The sequence below is a fragment of the Pterocles gutturalis genome, unplaced genomic scaffold (genome assembly GCF_000699245.1).
Source record: "Pterocles gutturalis isolate BGI_N339 unplaced genomic scaffold, ASM69924v1 scaffold20319, whole genome shotgun sequence".
Lineage (NCBI taxonomy): Eukaryota > Metazoa > Chordata > Aves > Pterocliformes > Pteroclidae > Pterocles > Pterocles gutturalis.
The window spans coordinates 1-16,665 of NW_010128692.1; the positions used below are offsets into that span (position 1 = coordinate 1).

Genomic DNA, 16,665 nt, shown 5'->3' on the forward strand with positions numbered 1-16,665 from the left:
GCGGTGGGTCCTGGGTGTCGGGGGATCCCTGCAGCGCCCGGGGGGTCACGGGTGACAGAGCTGGGTCTGAGCTGTCGGCGTGCTCGGAGAGGGCGATGGCAGCACCCGCGGTCATTGGGGTCAAGTTTTTCTTACAGATATTGGCGCTTAGGGAGATTTGTTCGGTCGGCAGGTAAAGGCCTGATCCTGCGGCTTGGCGTTCAGTGACAGCTCTGTCGCCTGAAGGATCACATCCCAGACAGCTGCTGTCCAAACTGCTTTTCAGTCTCCGCTCTTTATGCTGGAGTGAAACATTCCGTACGTGAAGGGTTGTCCTTACTTCCAGGTGTTAACAAAGCGGTGCTCCGTTGCTCATCGAGCCCGATGGTCCGGGTGCTGTGGGCACATTACGGTGCTGAAGTCAAGCCCAAGGACAGCTTAGTGCCTCGCGTGTTCCTTGCAATTTCCTGGAGTGGTGTTTAGGCAGTGGTGAGACTAACACAGAAAGACAGTAGTGAGCCTGGCCTTGGAGCTCTTTTTTATTTCCTTCTCTTGGAATCGGTGTCAGAAGGAGTGAGAAGTCACAAACCAGTGATTTAATGAAGATGCTTTGGCCCCATCAGTGTTATTTTTCTAAATATCAGTGTATCTGTGTGTGTGCGTGTACTGTCCTATCCACAGCGATTCATTAAAGCATCTGTGAATTACCAATTACATACAGAATGCTGTTGACTTTTTTCCCTAGTGAGGAAATTATGTGATTGATTGGTGGGTGTTTCTGGTAGTTAATTCAGTTTTCCAAAATTTTAGGGTATTTAGAAGTTGTCAGCCAGGAGTCTATCCATCTGGTCAGGCCAGTGAGCGCTCTGGGCCATTTCTGTGGGAGGAAGACATTCACAACAGGTGTATTTATTCTTGATGTTTATTTGAAAGCAGGTTGGAATTCTTGGAGCAGAGCCCTGTTGCTCAGGAGAGGGACAAACAGGTAACTGTGAGACTGTCCTAGTCCCAAGTGCCGTCACGCTGTGGACAGCTTTCACCTGTAGCAAGTTTGTCACTTTAATAGCCAAGGCAGGTATCGGTGATGTTTTGGAGATGGGTTGGGTCAGGGGGTCGAGAGCATGTGCCCAGCCTGATAACCACCTCTGATATTTTCATTTCAGCTGGAAAAAAGGCAACTTCAAACACAGCAGCAAAATTGGTAGCTAACCTCGTAACTTTTTTTTTCTTCCCTTTTTGGCATCAGTTGAAAGGAATTCCTCTTATTCCTGTTTGTTTTACCAGGAAGGTTACGAGACGAGATCCTACGACTGACCAATTAGTGATTCCGGCAGAGGGGTGGAGATTAAAAATGTCAAAAATTACTACAGAACTTCTTTTGGAAAGAGCAAAAAAAAGAGGCTACGAAAGATCGAGACGTTGAAGTAAGTGCAGACAGGCCCATGGAAAATTCCATCTGAATTCAGCCTGGGCAATCCTTTTTTTTTGTCTTTCTTCCCTTAAGCATTTTTACTGAAAAAAAAGAGAGACGGTTACAAAGCGCAAAACGAGAGATGGCATTCTCGATGCAGGATCAGTGAGCACTAGTGGAACTGCATTCACTAGATAGGTTATCGGCACTTACCAACTCTTTTCACCATTCATATTGTATATGTGCTGCCGCCTTCTTTCTGTAAAACTGCTTAAGGCTGGATCCTGATTTCCTAACCCTAAGATATACTCCCCACCCCCAAAACACTTTTGTCTTTGCTAGCAATTGCTTAATGTGAATAAGAGAATCTCTTCTGGCCTGGATTTTGAAGGGTTTTAAAAATACTTTTGTCATTATTTCCTCTCCCTTTTCCTTTTCATCCATCGCTTTCCATCTCCTCTAAATCCAATTATATTAGTACCTCAAACATTGTAGAGAGGGAGGATAAACTCTGACACACTTAGAAACCTCTAAAAACAGTTTTGTTGCTCAAATCCTTAACAGCAGTCATTGCAAATACATGTCTTTCCAAATGTTTAATATGGTGGAATTTTGCTGTTCCAGAACTGGTCAATCCGACTGACTCATCTAGCCACTTTCTGGCTGGTGCCTTTGTTGTTTTTGTCGCTGATGTAAGAGTTCTGGGTTTCATATGCGATCCTTAAAGTAATTTCTGCTAGTTTGTCTTGCCCTGAAATAGTTGTTCTTAGAGAGAAACTCAAAAGTTTATCTGAAGAATGTAGGCTGCAGTAATCTGGGTAACAAAGTGACGCTGAGATGTTTGAAATAACAGATTTCTAGAGTGTGGCTTTTTCCTTGCAGCTTTGTACCGTGATTTTGGAGGGTTATATTTCAGATAGTCCACTTGGGGAACACTGTGTGGAGTTTCTCCCCAGAAAGACACCATTGTCACACTCAGCTTTGCAGACAGATTAGTTCTGTTCCACCTTTCTTATATTCTTTGACTAGCTGGTTGGGCTTCTGAGATGATGAGTGAAGGAGAAGTGGTCTTACTTCCTAATTTTATTTACCTCATTTATTCACACTTCAGCTATATTTAGAAGGCCTTCTTTTACTAATCATTGGAGATGGAGATTCTGTTTGTTAAAGGATCTCAGGCTTGTGTCCTCAAGAGACGTTGGCTGTCAGGACTGGAAGCTCCCTTTGGAGCTCAACCAAATGATCTAATCAAACCTAAATGACCCATCTTATAATATACACACAGTTTTCACTTTCTCACAGAGAAGGGCTATTTTTTTTTCTCCTCATAAATGTTGTAGCACTTCCTCTTCCAGTATGGAATGCTTCTGCAGCCTTGAGATTTTGTTAGGTAGATTTCCCTATTTGCCATTAGAAATTTTTGCAGCAAAATTCACTGTAAAAGAAATGGGAAAATCGCCTTTTTTTGGAGTTAGTTCTTTGAAAACAGCCAAGTGATTTGGGGACCTATTCTGCACTTGTCCTGAATTTAACTTCTAATGCAAAGAAGAAAAGTTTTGAGACAGATCAGCCAACAGATTCAATTTGCCACGTTGTTGAGTGCAAGTGTCAGCATGCCACTAGAGGGATGACAGGACCAGCCTTTTGGAAGCACTGTAGTCTTATATTGCTTAGACCGGTTGTGAGGTGGTGATTTCTGAAAAATGAGTGAAATCATGAATCTAGTGCATTCTGCAGGCGGGGTAGAGTGATGGTAGTGAGTGTCTTGTATTGCCACAGCTGGTTTTATTAAAATTACATTGCAAAGGAATAAAATAACAAAATTCTTAGTGGTGTAGTAATTTTTTCTACAAACAAGAACTTTCCCAGTGATTCACTGCTCACAGCCAGCTCTGTTACCCGTAGGAACTTTACCTGGATTGCAGGTTAATTGTGCCGCAAATGCTTTGGTAGACTTTAGTCTCTGTTAGCTCAGGCACAGCTTCTTTTCCATGTATGCGTGCTTGCAGTCCAGAATGCTGCAGCCAAGAAAAAGCAGGTTTGGTCAGATTTACCCGGTGAGTTGTGCTAGACTGAGAGGTGCCACCAGGTGGGACTGTGTATTCTGTTAATGTCAGCACTTGGTTTTCCAGTGAACTGCAGATAGTTCATGTTTTCTTTTGTTTTCAGCCTGTCCAAGCTGCAATTGAAGACTGGAGATTTAGACCCTCGTTTGTTTTCCCGTCTGAGGCATCTGCAGAAACTAGATCTCTCTGATAATTTACTGGACAAATTTCCCAGCAGTCTAACCCTGCCTGATCTGCGTGTCCTAAACTGCAACAACAACAAACTGGAAGATATAACTGCTCTGAAACAGTTCCCTTTGCTCGAGGAGCTCACCTACGAGAACAATGCGTACTTGACAGTGAGTTACCTCCCATCCTTACAAGCTAAGCTTTAAATAAAGGGGGAAACAAACAGCAGTTATGCCTAGGTTTTATGTGTTGTTCTTAGGCAGCAAGTGTCAGGGCATCTGAGAAAGCAGCCAGTCTTTTTGCGCCCCTTCACCAGTTTGTGCCACTATTTCCCAGTCTGCAGAAATGACTTGCCCAAAACCACTCAGGTACTAAAATCTGGATATCTTGAACTCCTGATTCTCCAGGCCAGAGTCCCCTCTAAGGTGGCTTATCAGGCAGGATACTTGTGTAAAATATAGTAATGACTGTGTAGAAATGTGCATCTGATGTGTTAGTTTTCGTGCCTCTTTTGCTCTGGAGGAGCAGACTTGGTCCTCAGATGAGGGGTTAAACGTGGTGATTAGTCTAGTTTAGGTTTTCTGCCTAAAAGGATGTGAACTGGATACCCTGCATTGCGCTGGGGCCCGAGCAGATGAGCCTGGTGACACCACCACCACCTTGTGTTAGATCTTAGTAGTGCACAAGTGTGAGGCAGGGCTTTTGTCTGTGGAGTTTGAGAGGCCATCTCGCAGGAGAACGTTAATTTACAACTAAAGGTGATATTGAAGTCGGAAATGCTGAGCAGATTTTATGAAATGGCTTTTCCTGACTAAATATATTATTCTCATCTTTGTCTGTGTTTAATAAAGGACTAAAGCTAAAGCAAGTACCATGTGTACAATTTTTGTAACTCTGTTGTCTTCTGTTTCTAGCTCAACGATGACTATAAAGTGATGTTTCTGTTACAAAATCTTCGGCTACTCAATGGCAAGGATATAACCAAACTGGCTAATCACGTGAGGCGTGTCAACAGTCGTAAGCTCACCAGCAAGGTAAGATGTGGGATATTTTCTTAATCTCTAAACACCTGAGAAGTAACTAAATACTGTGCTCAGTTTATTGACAGAGTTGCAAACAAGCATCAAATGCTGAACAATAATTCTGGTACGATTTGACCACAGCCCGCAGTACAGGCTGCCTAGTGGATGTCTTACTGCTGCTTTCTGTGGTTTCTTGCGTTTGCTCTGCCCGTTCTGTGTAGCCATCTTCTGCCTTCAGTTTAAATCACAGGAGCAGGGCCAACAAGGTCTGTATCTGATCCTCTAGTCCTTAGAGTTACTTCAATCATAATTAAAAAATGGGAGAAGCCTGGTGCTGACATAACAGCTGCATACACTGTGTACTTCACATGACTGTCCTGGCCTCAGGAATGGGGAGCGCAAAACCAAGCTAAGGATAATCTTGCTTTTTTCAGCATACACAAGGATTTATTCTTTCTTCTTCAGCTGTGCACGTTTGGAACTGTGTTTTCAGTCATTTACAAACACAGTTTAGCTCCTGACAGATTGTCCCCACAAAGCATGTTGTGATCTTGGGCAAAATTCTTGTTCTGTTATGAAAAAGGTCCTTTTTTTTGTGCAGTACAGCTCCTACTGTTCGTTTTCTAGTTAGTCTTGTTAATTCCTTCTGTGTTGCAGTGGTGGAGAGATCAGACACTTAAGACTGGGGTGGCTTATTGTGCCAAGTGTTGTCTGTACAATACCTTGTACCTCAAAGGGTCTTGGTGAGGGCTGCTCAGCCTCTTATCTTCCAGGCAATGGGGCCTGGTTGGCTGTTTAATGAGACACCAAATGCTCCTCTGTCCTGTTCGTTTTGTGCTGGTACCTGTGCCCCAGATACCTTTCCCTGATGATATTGCTTTGTTCCTGGCTGCCCTGTTCTTACTGCTGTGTCTGTATGTAAAATGTCTGTTGGCTCCAAATACTTACAGCCCACCAGGAACTCTTGGGTGGGAAATTGTGCTGATAGGTGAGCCTCTGCATGATTGTGCCCATAGTTCAGAAGGCTTTAGGATTCAAGGTGTCTTTATAAATGGGGATGGACATGCACCAGTCCTGCTCACACATGCACTTGAACTACAAGAAAACTCAAACATCCCCCTTATCCCGTGCACATTGTAATAAATTAGTTACCTGTCAGGTACTCCCTGTTAGTAGGGCACAGTGTAAGACTCCTTAAAACCATTTGCTGTGGATCCAGAGGCATGAAATCAGGCATTGCTCTGGCCCCACGTTGGTGGTATCTGCTTAGCCACACTTACTTAAGCTTGGTTCAGAGGAATTTGGTTTCTTGTTAGCTGAAGTCATGGTTTGAACACTGATAAAATAAATGGAAGCAGCACCGTCGTGTCGTTAGCAGAGCCTCAGCATTGGCAACTTCTCAAATGCTTTCACAAGTACTCTTGTGCTTGTCTGCTGTGGTTTTCTGTAGTATTCTGTTGAATAAATTCAGTCTTTCTGCCTAGGTTACTGCTCACTGGGAAAAATTCTTCCGTGACGAACTTCCTGAGAAACACACAGCTGAGCAAGTGAAGTCCATCAAGGAAAAGTTCCTGAAGTCAGTACAAACCAACATAGTATATGGACCCAGCTCACTCAGTGAATTCACCCGCTGGCGGGTAGGTTACGATTCACTTACCCTTCTGTTCTTCAGGCGAGGACTCTGCCGCCTGATTCTGGATGGATTTGATTAAAATGCTCTATGGATTTGGGTTCAAGGAATCAGGGCTTTTGCAGACAGGTGGTATAACTTTTTTTTGTTTTCTTCACTGCTTTGTGTCCTGGGTTAAGCTGAGACAGAGTTAACTTTCTTCACAATAGCTAGCAAGAGGCTGTGTTTTGGATTTGTGCTCAGAAGAAAGCCGATAAAAAGTGACGTTTACGCGGCTGCCAAGGTCTGCAGACCGGAGAAGCTGGGAGGGAACACAGCCCCAGTTACTAGCCCAGGATTTGATCTTAAGTTTGGGATTGAGACCCAGAGTGCCCAATAATCTATGCCATAACATACACATCATGCCCAGTATGTAGGTGAGGCACCTCCAGAAGCTCATCCCTTTTGGTTCCGGGTCTCTTTTGCTCCGGGTCATCTTGCTCCAGGTGGTCACTCTCCCAAGGCCTTCCCCCCCCCACCCCAGTCAGCTCTCAGTCTGGGACGCTCGGACTGTTATCTCTGTTCCGTGAGTGCGGTTTCGGGACTCTCCCTGCTCCAGGATCGTTAACCAGGAACTGGCTGAGCCTTGGTCATCGGGTGGGGGGCAGTGTCACTGTGTATCACTCATTTGTATATTTGTATATAGTATTATTTTCAATATTACTGTAGTTTAGTTATTAAATTGTTCTTATCTCAACCCACGAGTCCTTTTTTCCCTTTACCCCTTTAATTCTCTCCCCTATCCTCGGGTGGGGGGGGAATTGCATGAGTGGGTGTGTGGTTTGGCCCCCAGCCAAGGGCAAACTCATCACACTTTGTTAAGCAGTTACAGAAGCACCAAGTTGCAATGACTGACATTAAACATTGTTCTTTAATTCATAATCAATAATGATACTTGTACTAATTAATAAGACTGCAGTAGCCTTAGTACTGCTTAATTATTTGCAAATAACTCTGATGGCAACCTCTAGTGTTGATGGAAGCTGTATGAAAGGAGAGAAGGTAATGACAGAACTGTAGTTACTCCCACTGGGGAAAGATACCATTTAGTTTGTAACATATGTCTTAATTGTATGTGCCTACATAAAATGGAGGCTTCCATCCCTCCTTTGTCTTGTTTCCTTGCTGTGCTGTTGTTTTTGCAAATGCGTACCCTGGATGCCCATGACAAAGTGAAGTTCTTGGGTCATGTAGTGTCAGCAGAGGGCTTGGCCTGCCAGGCTGTCAGCTGAGGACTCTTCCATCACTTGTGAAATTCACGCAGAATAGTGGAAGCAGATATAAAAAACCCATCAGAGCAGCTCTTGTCATTGCACAACAGAGTTTGACTGTTGTTGCTCTTTATCTTTTTTTTCTAAACATATTCGCATATTTGCTTCTAAGGTGAAAATGATTGCAGAAGAGTTTCTGGCATACTCACTGGGTCTGGAGTTAAACACAGATCCTGAACCAGAGGAGAAGAGGGATGAGAGTGAGGAAGAAAGTACAGAAGCTGCAGAGGATGTGGGTCGGGTAGGTGATTTTTCCAGTTACATTAACAATGTCCTTTTTATTTCTTAGGAATTCAGTAGCACTTGTCAGTTTACATTTATGATCCTTTGGTAGCCGTAGGAGCTGTCTCAGGCTTCAGCATGTATTCGAGAGCTGAAGCTTTCCCTGCAACATGAAGGTTGAGTTGCTCTCCCAAGAGGGGAGAGCTTCTGTTCTCATAGGAGACGCAAAAGATTTACTGAATGTAGTCCTGCTGATTCCATCTCTCCTTTGAGGCAGGGATATTTTTAATGAGAGAACAGGGCTGATGCATGGCCAGACTGTGATGGTGCTTGCTTTCTTTGAAATGGCTGCAGACTGAACTCTCTCAGTCCGTGGACCGGATTTGTTTTTCCACATCGTATGTAAATCGCAAGTAACTGGGACAAGGGAAGGGAGATGAAAATGAGGCTGGCTGTGTGATTTTCATTAGCTTCTGCCTCTAGGAACTCTGCAGCTCTGTCTGATTCTTGCAACCCAGTCTGTGACTGTGGGAGGGTACTTGCATTTGAATAATTAATATCTCTGACTTACAAATCATCTGCGCATCTCAGGGAAACCAGAAACCTTCTGCAGAAACTGACAACATGCCTTATAGGTCACGGTAACGCCCAGCAAGAGGAAAAGAAATAATTCAAAACAAGGCTCTGGAAACAAGAGGTCCAAGTCCCAGGCAAACACCAAGGAGGAGGCTGTAGCTAATCCCAGGAAGTCCGGTCACGTGCAGGATGACCCAGCTCCTGATAAACCCAGAACATCAAACCAGCCAGCCAAAGAGGCAACCCCTGAGCAGGGAGCTGAAGGGACACATAAGAATGGAGAGCAGTCTCCCAAGGGGAAAAGCAACAGAAGATCCATCCAGCTGACAGGGGAACAGAAAAGCCAGGAGCAGGACAACGGGGTTGTTAGCTTGACCCCAGTGAAGAAGTCCAAGGGCAAGGTATGTTCATCAGCCCACCCCCCCCCAGGACTGGCTTTCAGCCTCTTGGTTTGGTGGGAAGAGCTGCATTCAGGTTTCATCAGAGCTCTACACAGCTTGGAGCTCATGATTGTCCAGATATATTGTGAGTTACAGTTTTTGTTTTGGTTTTTGTTGCTGTTTTAAATCTCTCAGAGGCGTCAGGGAAGGCCCCTCCTGGAGACAGTGAATCCCTTGCAGGGGATAGATGGACCAGCACTCTGAGGTGGTGCACTGAAAGTCTGTTCTTTAAAAATGGGACTGGCATGACTTGCTCTCAGGTCAAACTGATGGCTGCATGGGGAAAGGTGTTTTCCCCCTCTGCTCAGACCAGTGGGGATCTAAAGGGTTTTCCACACTTCTCTGCAGCAGGAAATGGGGTTCACTGCTGGGGTCTGCTGGGCACATCTTTTCTAAACAGTTGCCTGCTGGTTAAGGAGTCTTGAGCATTGGTGGCACCTCAGTCTCTCCTGTTCTCTGTAGCACAGAAGGGCTGAAAAATACTTCCGTTTAACTGAGATTGCTGTGTTCAGTAGAGGGTTCTGTCATGGCAATCACAGGCAAACCACTGTCAAGGGAATGAATTTTCTAAATGTGGATGGTTTATTGTAGGAGGATGTCAGTGCAGAGCCATTGCATTTTCTTCAGTGTCACAGTAAAGGCAACAGCCACGAGGATTTTAAAACGCAGCTCTGGTCCTGTGTCTTCGAGCCATTGCTAGACTGTGGAGCCAGGAAAGGTGAGCTCTTAAAAGAGGTTTGCAGGATTCCCAGAACCACCCGGCTCTGGAATCCCAGTGGACTCCATGCGTTAGACCCCTGCTCCTTCAAGCTGTAGTCTCCATTGTCAGGAAGAGACTTGCTTACATACTTCTTTGACTTTGAAAACAGGAGACTGGGAGAGCACTGGGCAGTGATAAACTGCAGTCTTCATGTGTTATCCATGAACCTGGAAACTTCTCACCTGTGTTTTTCATCTTTCAGATCCCATTGTGAGCTCCTCCAGAACCGTGGCAACATGTGGAGGGGAATCCGTCTGTCTGATTGATTGTGAGACGGGGACGGTGCTGAAAAAGTATAAGGTGGCTACAGAGGTAGGTTGCAAGTGGGAAGAGTAAGCATTGAATGGAAATACCGTAATCTATTAGAATTACATAGATGTATAGATAATATATATTACAGAGAGTTCTGAAAGGATTTCAAGTGTTAATGTGGACAGGTCTTAAAAGGATGAAGATAGACAGTAAATATTTCTTGCTTATCCTTTTAGCCTGGTTTGGTTTTATTTTTTATTTGTTTAAAAGATTAGTCTGCCTCTCCTCACACAGGCATACATGTGTGTATCCAGGCTGCTAACACTGCTTGATGGCATAGAGGAATAAGCATCCTGTGGTGATAGTTTGTATTCTTCTGAGAGTTGTTTTGGGATTTGATGCTCCAGCTCGAATAGTCGTGTCATTTCACCTGAATAGCTCTCGTGATAGTTGTCTTATCTCTGAGCTAACAGCCATCCTTCTGGCTGTTCTCTTTCACACTCTTCTTGGTTTCTTTCTGTCCTAGGAGTTTTTCAGTGTTGCATGGACAACCCTCACAATAGTAATCAGCAACAGTCAGAAAAAATCGCATAATATCTTGGCTGCTGCTGGGAGGAGAGGGATCGTCAAACTGATTCATGTGGCAGCCGACTTCTGCTACGGAGAGATAAAGGCTCATAAAAAGCCCATTGCTACTGTCTGCTTCAGCCCAACTCGAGAAACTCACCTCTTCAGTAAGCCTCTGCCTCAGAATCTCTTTAGCTTTAGTACCTAACGTAGAAAAGGCTGGGCTTCCTTAACGAGGGCAGTTGTCACCAGTGTGACCAGGTGTGGTTAGGGACCACCCACACGTACAAAAAGCGCAGACAGACGTTATGGAGAGTACTGCTGGTCTCACATGGCAGTAATGCACAGAAGGTACAAATTGTTTCAGACACAGAGCCTGAGTCTTTAGATGCGGTGCAGCAGCTCCTCTTTCTCTCTCTTGGAAGCTCTCAGGGCGGCTGTCATGCCCGCGCTAGCCACAAACAAGCCCAGTAGTGGATCCGTTCCACAGGGATAAGAAGAATGATAGCCACTGCAGCCTGCTGGGGGCTGGGCACTGAGCAGTCAGCTGGCAGGGCTCTCATCAAGCATGGCAACAGGGGCAATGCAGCGTATAATGTGCTGTTGGATTTCATTTTTACCAGTGAGCAAAATTATGCGCTTAATTGCTTTTCACTAAATGAAAATTTTTTTTGAGTTCTATACCTCATCAGAAATTTTTGTTCAGGTCCTGATGTAGAAGAGGGCTTTGCCACAGTAGCCCCCCAGAGGCTGAGGCTTATGAACTAGTAGGAGATGAACCATTGTATTGCACATTCCAGCTGCATTGTCCAGCCTGTAAATTCAGCCCTTACAGAGCCATTCAGACCACACCTGCACCCCACAGCACATTGTTTCTCTTGCCTACAATTAGCCACATCCTGGAGTGGTTTGAGTGCTACGTGAACCATGAAAAGTGGAAGGGTTTTAAAACACAGGTATCTGTAGTGGATACTTTTCAAGCAGAAGCCTAGAGGGATAAGGAGGTTGCTAGCACATCCATATAATGGCATACACAGCAAGGTTCCTTATATCGCATAGAAAAATGTCTAGTAATAAAGTGAGACTCTTTGCATGCCTGTTTGGGGACTGGACACTGACCCGTTTACTCTGAGTTTGAGGGATGCCATCTGCTTAGGATCCTGATTGCCTGAGCAATCTATCAGGACTGTTTCTGCTGTCAGTATATCAGCTTGGCGACAAAGATGTAAGGATCTTTCACGCTTTACATCAGTGCCTAACTTTCCCAGTGGGAGCAGCTGTGGATGTGAACACAGTAAGCCATGGACATGTGGAATGGTGTCTGCCTGAGAGTAGAGGTTAGATTCCACTAGAACCCATGACCAGAAGCATGAGCTCAAAGGGGCACTAACTAATGACCTTGTGAAGCCACAACTTAGCAATGGAGATCAGGAAACAAACTTTCATTTATCTGCTCCTCTTAGAGCACAGGATAAGAATGCAAATTACTGACCGTGCATGTTTGACAATGTCCGTGAAATGGTGTTGAGCCAGGAGCCTCAGTGACTACTGCTGCGCTTTAATGAGCTCTCTGATGCCACAGGCATAGAGTGTTACAGCCTGTGACACAGGTAGAATTGCCAGCGAGCACGAGAAGAGCCAGATGAGCAGCGGTGTCACTACCTGCTTCTCTTCTGTGTCCCACAGCTGCATCCTATGACAAGCAAATTGCACTCTGGGATATTGGGATTCCAGACTGTGACTACAATTTCAAAGCAAGGTAAAGGTTCAAAAACCAGATGTGGCCCGCCCAGGAGCCTCTAACTATCATGTCACAGTACCACTTAATTGTTTGGTCACTTTTCTTTTTCTTTTTTTTTTTTTTCAGCCAGCTGCTGCTGCTGCAAGCACTCTCTATTCCCTTACGGATTGTGCTGGTCCCCACCTGCCCAGATCAGTACCTGTTGGCCGGCTGTGAAGACAGCTGCCTTGCCTGGAATATCAAACTGAATAAGCAACAAAAAAGCAGGTGAGAAATAGAAGTTAGGGGCACGCATTTGCTTTCCATAACAAGAAGACATAGTCCTAGCAAAGGCTTTATTTCTAACTGAGGAGGTCTGACCAAGAAAAGTGGCATGTCCTCCCAAACTTAAAACATAACCTCCTTCCCATAGGGAGAAGATAAAATACCAGCATAATGCTAAAGGAGTGTTCAAAGTTACAAGCCCTGAGCTTGTATTGATGCTCCAGTCTACAAGTGCTGCAGGCTGCTTCAAAGGAAGGCTGACATGAGTGTAACACAATATCCTAAAAACTGAAACAAGTGCATCGTCTGGAAGTAGTGTAAGGGAGTGTAAAGTCTTGGCTTGAGTTCCAGTCTCACAGCAAGTCCCACTCTGCTTCTGGGACGCAAGGTTACCCAGGAAACTGTCACTCAGTGTGAACACAGAAAAAAATTACAAGAAAGAAGCAAGTGAAGTCATGCCGTGCTGACATATACTAATCCCAATGCCTACAAAAAACAGATGAAGTAAAACAACAGTCTCTTCAGCAAGTGGGCTTCTGCTGTATTAAAAAGCCCATGTGGCTGAAAGCATAAGTTCAAGTGGGACTCACTAACCCCTGAATTTCCTTCTGGTTCTGTACCTGAATGCCCTTCCACTGCTGCTTGCCACTGTTCAGGACTTGACTCATTTCACCCTTCCCCCTACTCTAGGCCTTTTGAAGCCATCTTCCAGTTCCCCAATGAGGATGGCAGCATGACAACATCTCACAGGGTTGACGGTTTGGCTTTCCTGAATGATGATATCGTTGGTGAGTAAAAAAAACACAATAGCCCAACCCAGACAAACAGTCAGGCATCTCGGTACATGGCAGGCCTAAGCCAGCATGATGAGCAGAGAGAATGAATGGGATGTGACTACCTCTTCTTCAGATTTTTGGAGGCTACACAGAAGGGAGTTGTCTCCCAGAGTCACTTACCTTTCCCTAAAATGTGGGCTATAGGTGCAGACCCATGTCTGAGCAGGACTGGAAATCAGATGGCCCCATCCCTGAGACCACACTTGGCCCAGCAGTGCCGAGGCAGAAGGGAGGAGAACTCCTTTCTGCTCAAGGGCTTGTGGCAGCAGGTTGTTTTTTTGCAGTGGATGCTGGGGCTCCCACAGCTGGGAGAGTGCTTAAAGTATGGCCTGGGGCTTTCTGAATAGCTTATGCTTATTCTGCAGTTCAGGAACATAAGCATGGGACTGAAAAGCACTCTGCAGCCTCCAATTATCCTGAAATAAGGTAAAGGAGGTGGAAACAGTTGCTGTTGGTATCAGGTCCCACATCTTAACGGCCACCTTCTGGCTGGACCACCTTCACCAGAGGCCAGCCTTTGTCTTGAGGCATTTCGCTTCTCAGCACCTGACACAGCCTCTCCCCTCTTTCTTCCCTAGTTTCCAAGGGCTCTAAACCAGGATGCATATATGTATGGAGCTGGAATCAGTCTTTTGCCACAAAGGGAAAAGGATACCAGCGAACGGTACCTGCAGTTATTCTAGCTGAGCTTGAGTGGTCCACGACAGACACGTCCTACCTGACGCTCAGCACCTGCCCAGGTAGGCAGCACCCTTGCTCGGGGCACGCAGCGAGGCTGTACCTGTCACTGGAACAGAGATTAACTTTGAACAATTGTGGGGACCTCCCCTTTCACCCGTCAGAGGCGCCCATAGTTGAGGCAGGGGCCTGGATTTCAGTCGCCACCAGAGAGACCACGTCTAGTCTCCCCTCTGCAAGCAATGAAAGCCTGCAGCTCCCTGCTTTTAAGACTAACAAGGAATAAACAAACCCGATCTGATTGCCAATTCCCAAAACCAAAAAGTCAGAAGAAATGCCAAAACATTTTTTGCTAGCTTTTCTGTACTAGAGAATTGAATTTTTCAGAGTAAGGTAGATTAATATATTTGTGCTGGAAGCAGAATACTGATGAAGTGTGACATCGTCCCCTGGGATCCTACAGCACTATTGAGCTCTGCTTCATGGAGGAGCGGACTCTCAGTTCCACACTTGGTTTCCAGCTTCTTCTTTTGGTCTTACAGCAAAAGGCTACGTGTTCTGTGGCGATGAGAACGGAAGTGTGTGGATGTACAACCTGTCAAGCTACACCACAGCATGGAGCTCTGCAAAGGGAAAACGCTCAGACAAGAGAATCTCTCCCACACAGGTAGGTCTCATTTACCCTTTGGGGCTGAGCAGGGCTTCCCTTCCTCCCTGGAGCAGCTGCACCAAGTCTGCTGAGCAGATTTACACCAGAACATGCTGTTTCCTCCACCTAACATACAAGCAATTAAAAGCAATTCTCTCCAGAACTGCACGCAGGAAAGTGCACACTGCCTCCATATGCTCATGCCACCCGTTTTCTTGCTTGGTAGTTCCCTGGCCTCCAGCTATAGTCCTCTTCCGGGCAGTTACTGTTCCCTTGCATGATGAAGGCACACACACTCAAAGGCTCCCACTCCGGAGTGTGGGTTTGGGCTATCATTATATACAGGTGTGACGTGACCTCTTTGCAAGCATATTGCCCAAGTCAACAGTCCCAGCTGCTTTCACTTTTTCCTTTCTGATCAAGTCCCTCCACATTAAACCCCACTCCTTTAGGAGCAGTATCATAAAGCTGTACCACCTCCCTCCAAAAAGGGAAGAATCTTTTATTTAGCTTCCCCACCCTGACCTAATTGTCAAACCAGGCCTTGTGGTAATTAACAACCTCCCACCTTCAGAGCCAATTCCACCCTTCCCTTCCTTCCCAAACTCTGTTCTCCTTGTAGATTCTCAAGTGGCCAGAGCTTCGCATGAATGGGGAGCAGCTGAGTGAAATCCTCATAAACAATGTGGTATCAGACCCTACTTTTACTTACCTTGTTGTTCTAACCGGTGTGAACATAGCAGCAATTTGGAAGAATTCCTAGTTCCCTGTAGCAGAGTTTCATTCCCGTGCTTTGAAATAGTGCAGTATTAGTGACTGTTACCCATGTAACCACAAATTTTTCTAGACCAGCTATTATGTGCAAGAGAAAAAAAAAAAAGGTAAGAGTTTGTTAAATTCATCAAGTCACTGTCAACCGGTTTCTTTTACTGTAACTTTTCACAATTTGTGCATTTGTTTTATAGAAGTGACACTTAATAAAACAAAATACAGTTCAGCTGGCAGTGCCTGGACTTCTTGAAAAGGAAAAGCAGAGAGTTCCTCTACCGCTGTCACTCAGCAGCTTCCCGTGCTGGAAGTACACTCACAATAAACTCGCCAACAGCCCAGTACAAATATTTGCCTTAAGGCTCCAATTAGAAAAGTAGAAATCATTTTAATGATTTATCAATCAAATCGAACAAGACATACATTCTCCTGGCAAACTGCCTGTCTAGTACAAAAAAAACCTCAAAAGATCCCTACTGCTGTCCAAAACTAAACATCAGTGGGAAAAGGATGAAAATATTTGCCATAACTGGAGGTTTAAATAGAACATTGAACTAACAGACACATCATCCTGCATCAGAAGTGCAGTCCACTCTAAATGGGGTGAGTTCACTCAATTCCTTCTTGTTTATCTTTGATGGCAACCTGTAAAACACAAACAAAAATACACACACTGAGACAAGAACTGCTACTGAGCTGGAGGAGGTCAGTGTAAACAACTGCACCACTCTTGTGTGAAACATAGGAAGAGCCACAAACCACCAGTGGAAATCTCTACACCATCCAGAGAAATAATACTTAAACTAAAATCAAAATGTATTTACAAAATGGGTGCACTCTGTTACCTTTTACCAGCCCATCAGAGAATGCCACACAGAGAGAATCCTATTCATAGTCGCCCCAGTTTTGTCTGAATAACCTTTCAGGTAGATTTAAGTCTCAAAAATCAGGGGCTAAATAAATAAATTGCACAGTTGACCAGAATCAATGAGAAATGTTCAAAGAATACTGTCCCAGAGTTTTGACAGGAGAGTAAAAAGAAAAAAAAAAACACATGGAAAAGTAGTGTAAAAATAATTTTCTAATAAGACTGAAAAAACTAGTGCAGGCCACCTAGGGAATCAGCAAGCACCCTTTAACCCTTGCCCAGCAAGCAAACACCTGCCTTGACAGAAGCTGAGTAACCCGACATGGCATGGCTTTGATGAATTTATCGACCTAAAATAGCAACTCTAAGATATACTACCCCTCCCTTTGTTTAACTTTTAATTACAAGAAGCTCCAATACTTTAAAGAAAAAAAAAAAAAAAAGAAAAACTTACTTAC

At 44.8% G+C, this 16,665-nt stretch overlaps 1 protein-coding gene across 1 annotated transcript; it reads left to right on the top strand.

The window, feature by feature from the left end:
* The first annotated feature begins 1,310 nt into the window (after positions 1 to 1,310).
* LRWD1 (leucine-rich repeats and WD repeat domain containing 1) lies at positions 1,311 to 15,435 on the top strand. Its single transcript, XM_010079731.1, is given in 16 exon segments — positions 1,311 to 1,364; positions 1,367 to 1,403; positions 3,560 to 3,794; positions 4,539 to 4,658; positions 6,131 to 6,283; positions 7,699 to 7,827; positions 8,444 to 8,785; positions 9,416 to 9,536; positions 9,802 to 9,896; positions 10,363 to 10,570; positions 12,090 to 12,162; positions 12,271 to 12,424; positions 13,121 to 13,196; positions 13,823 to 13,984; positions 14,465 to 14,589; positions 15,194 to 15,435. Coding segments are annotated over 16 exon segments (2,205 nt in total). The 5' UTR covers positions 1,311 to 1,330; the 3' UTR covers positions 15,335 to 15,435.
* The last annotated feature ends 1,230 nt before the right edge of the window (positions 15,436 to 16,665 follow it).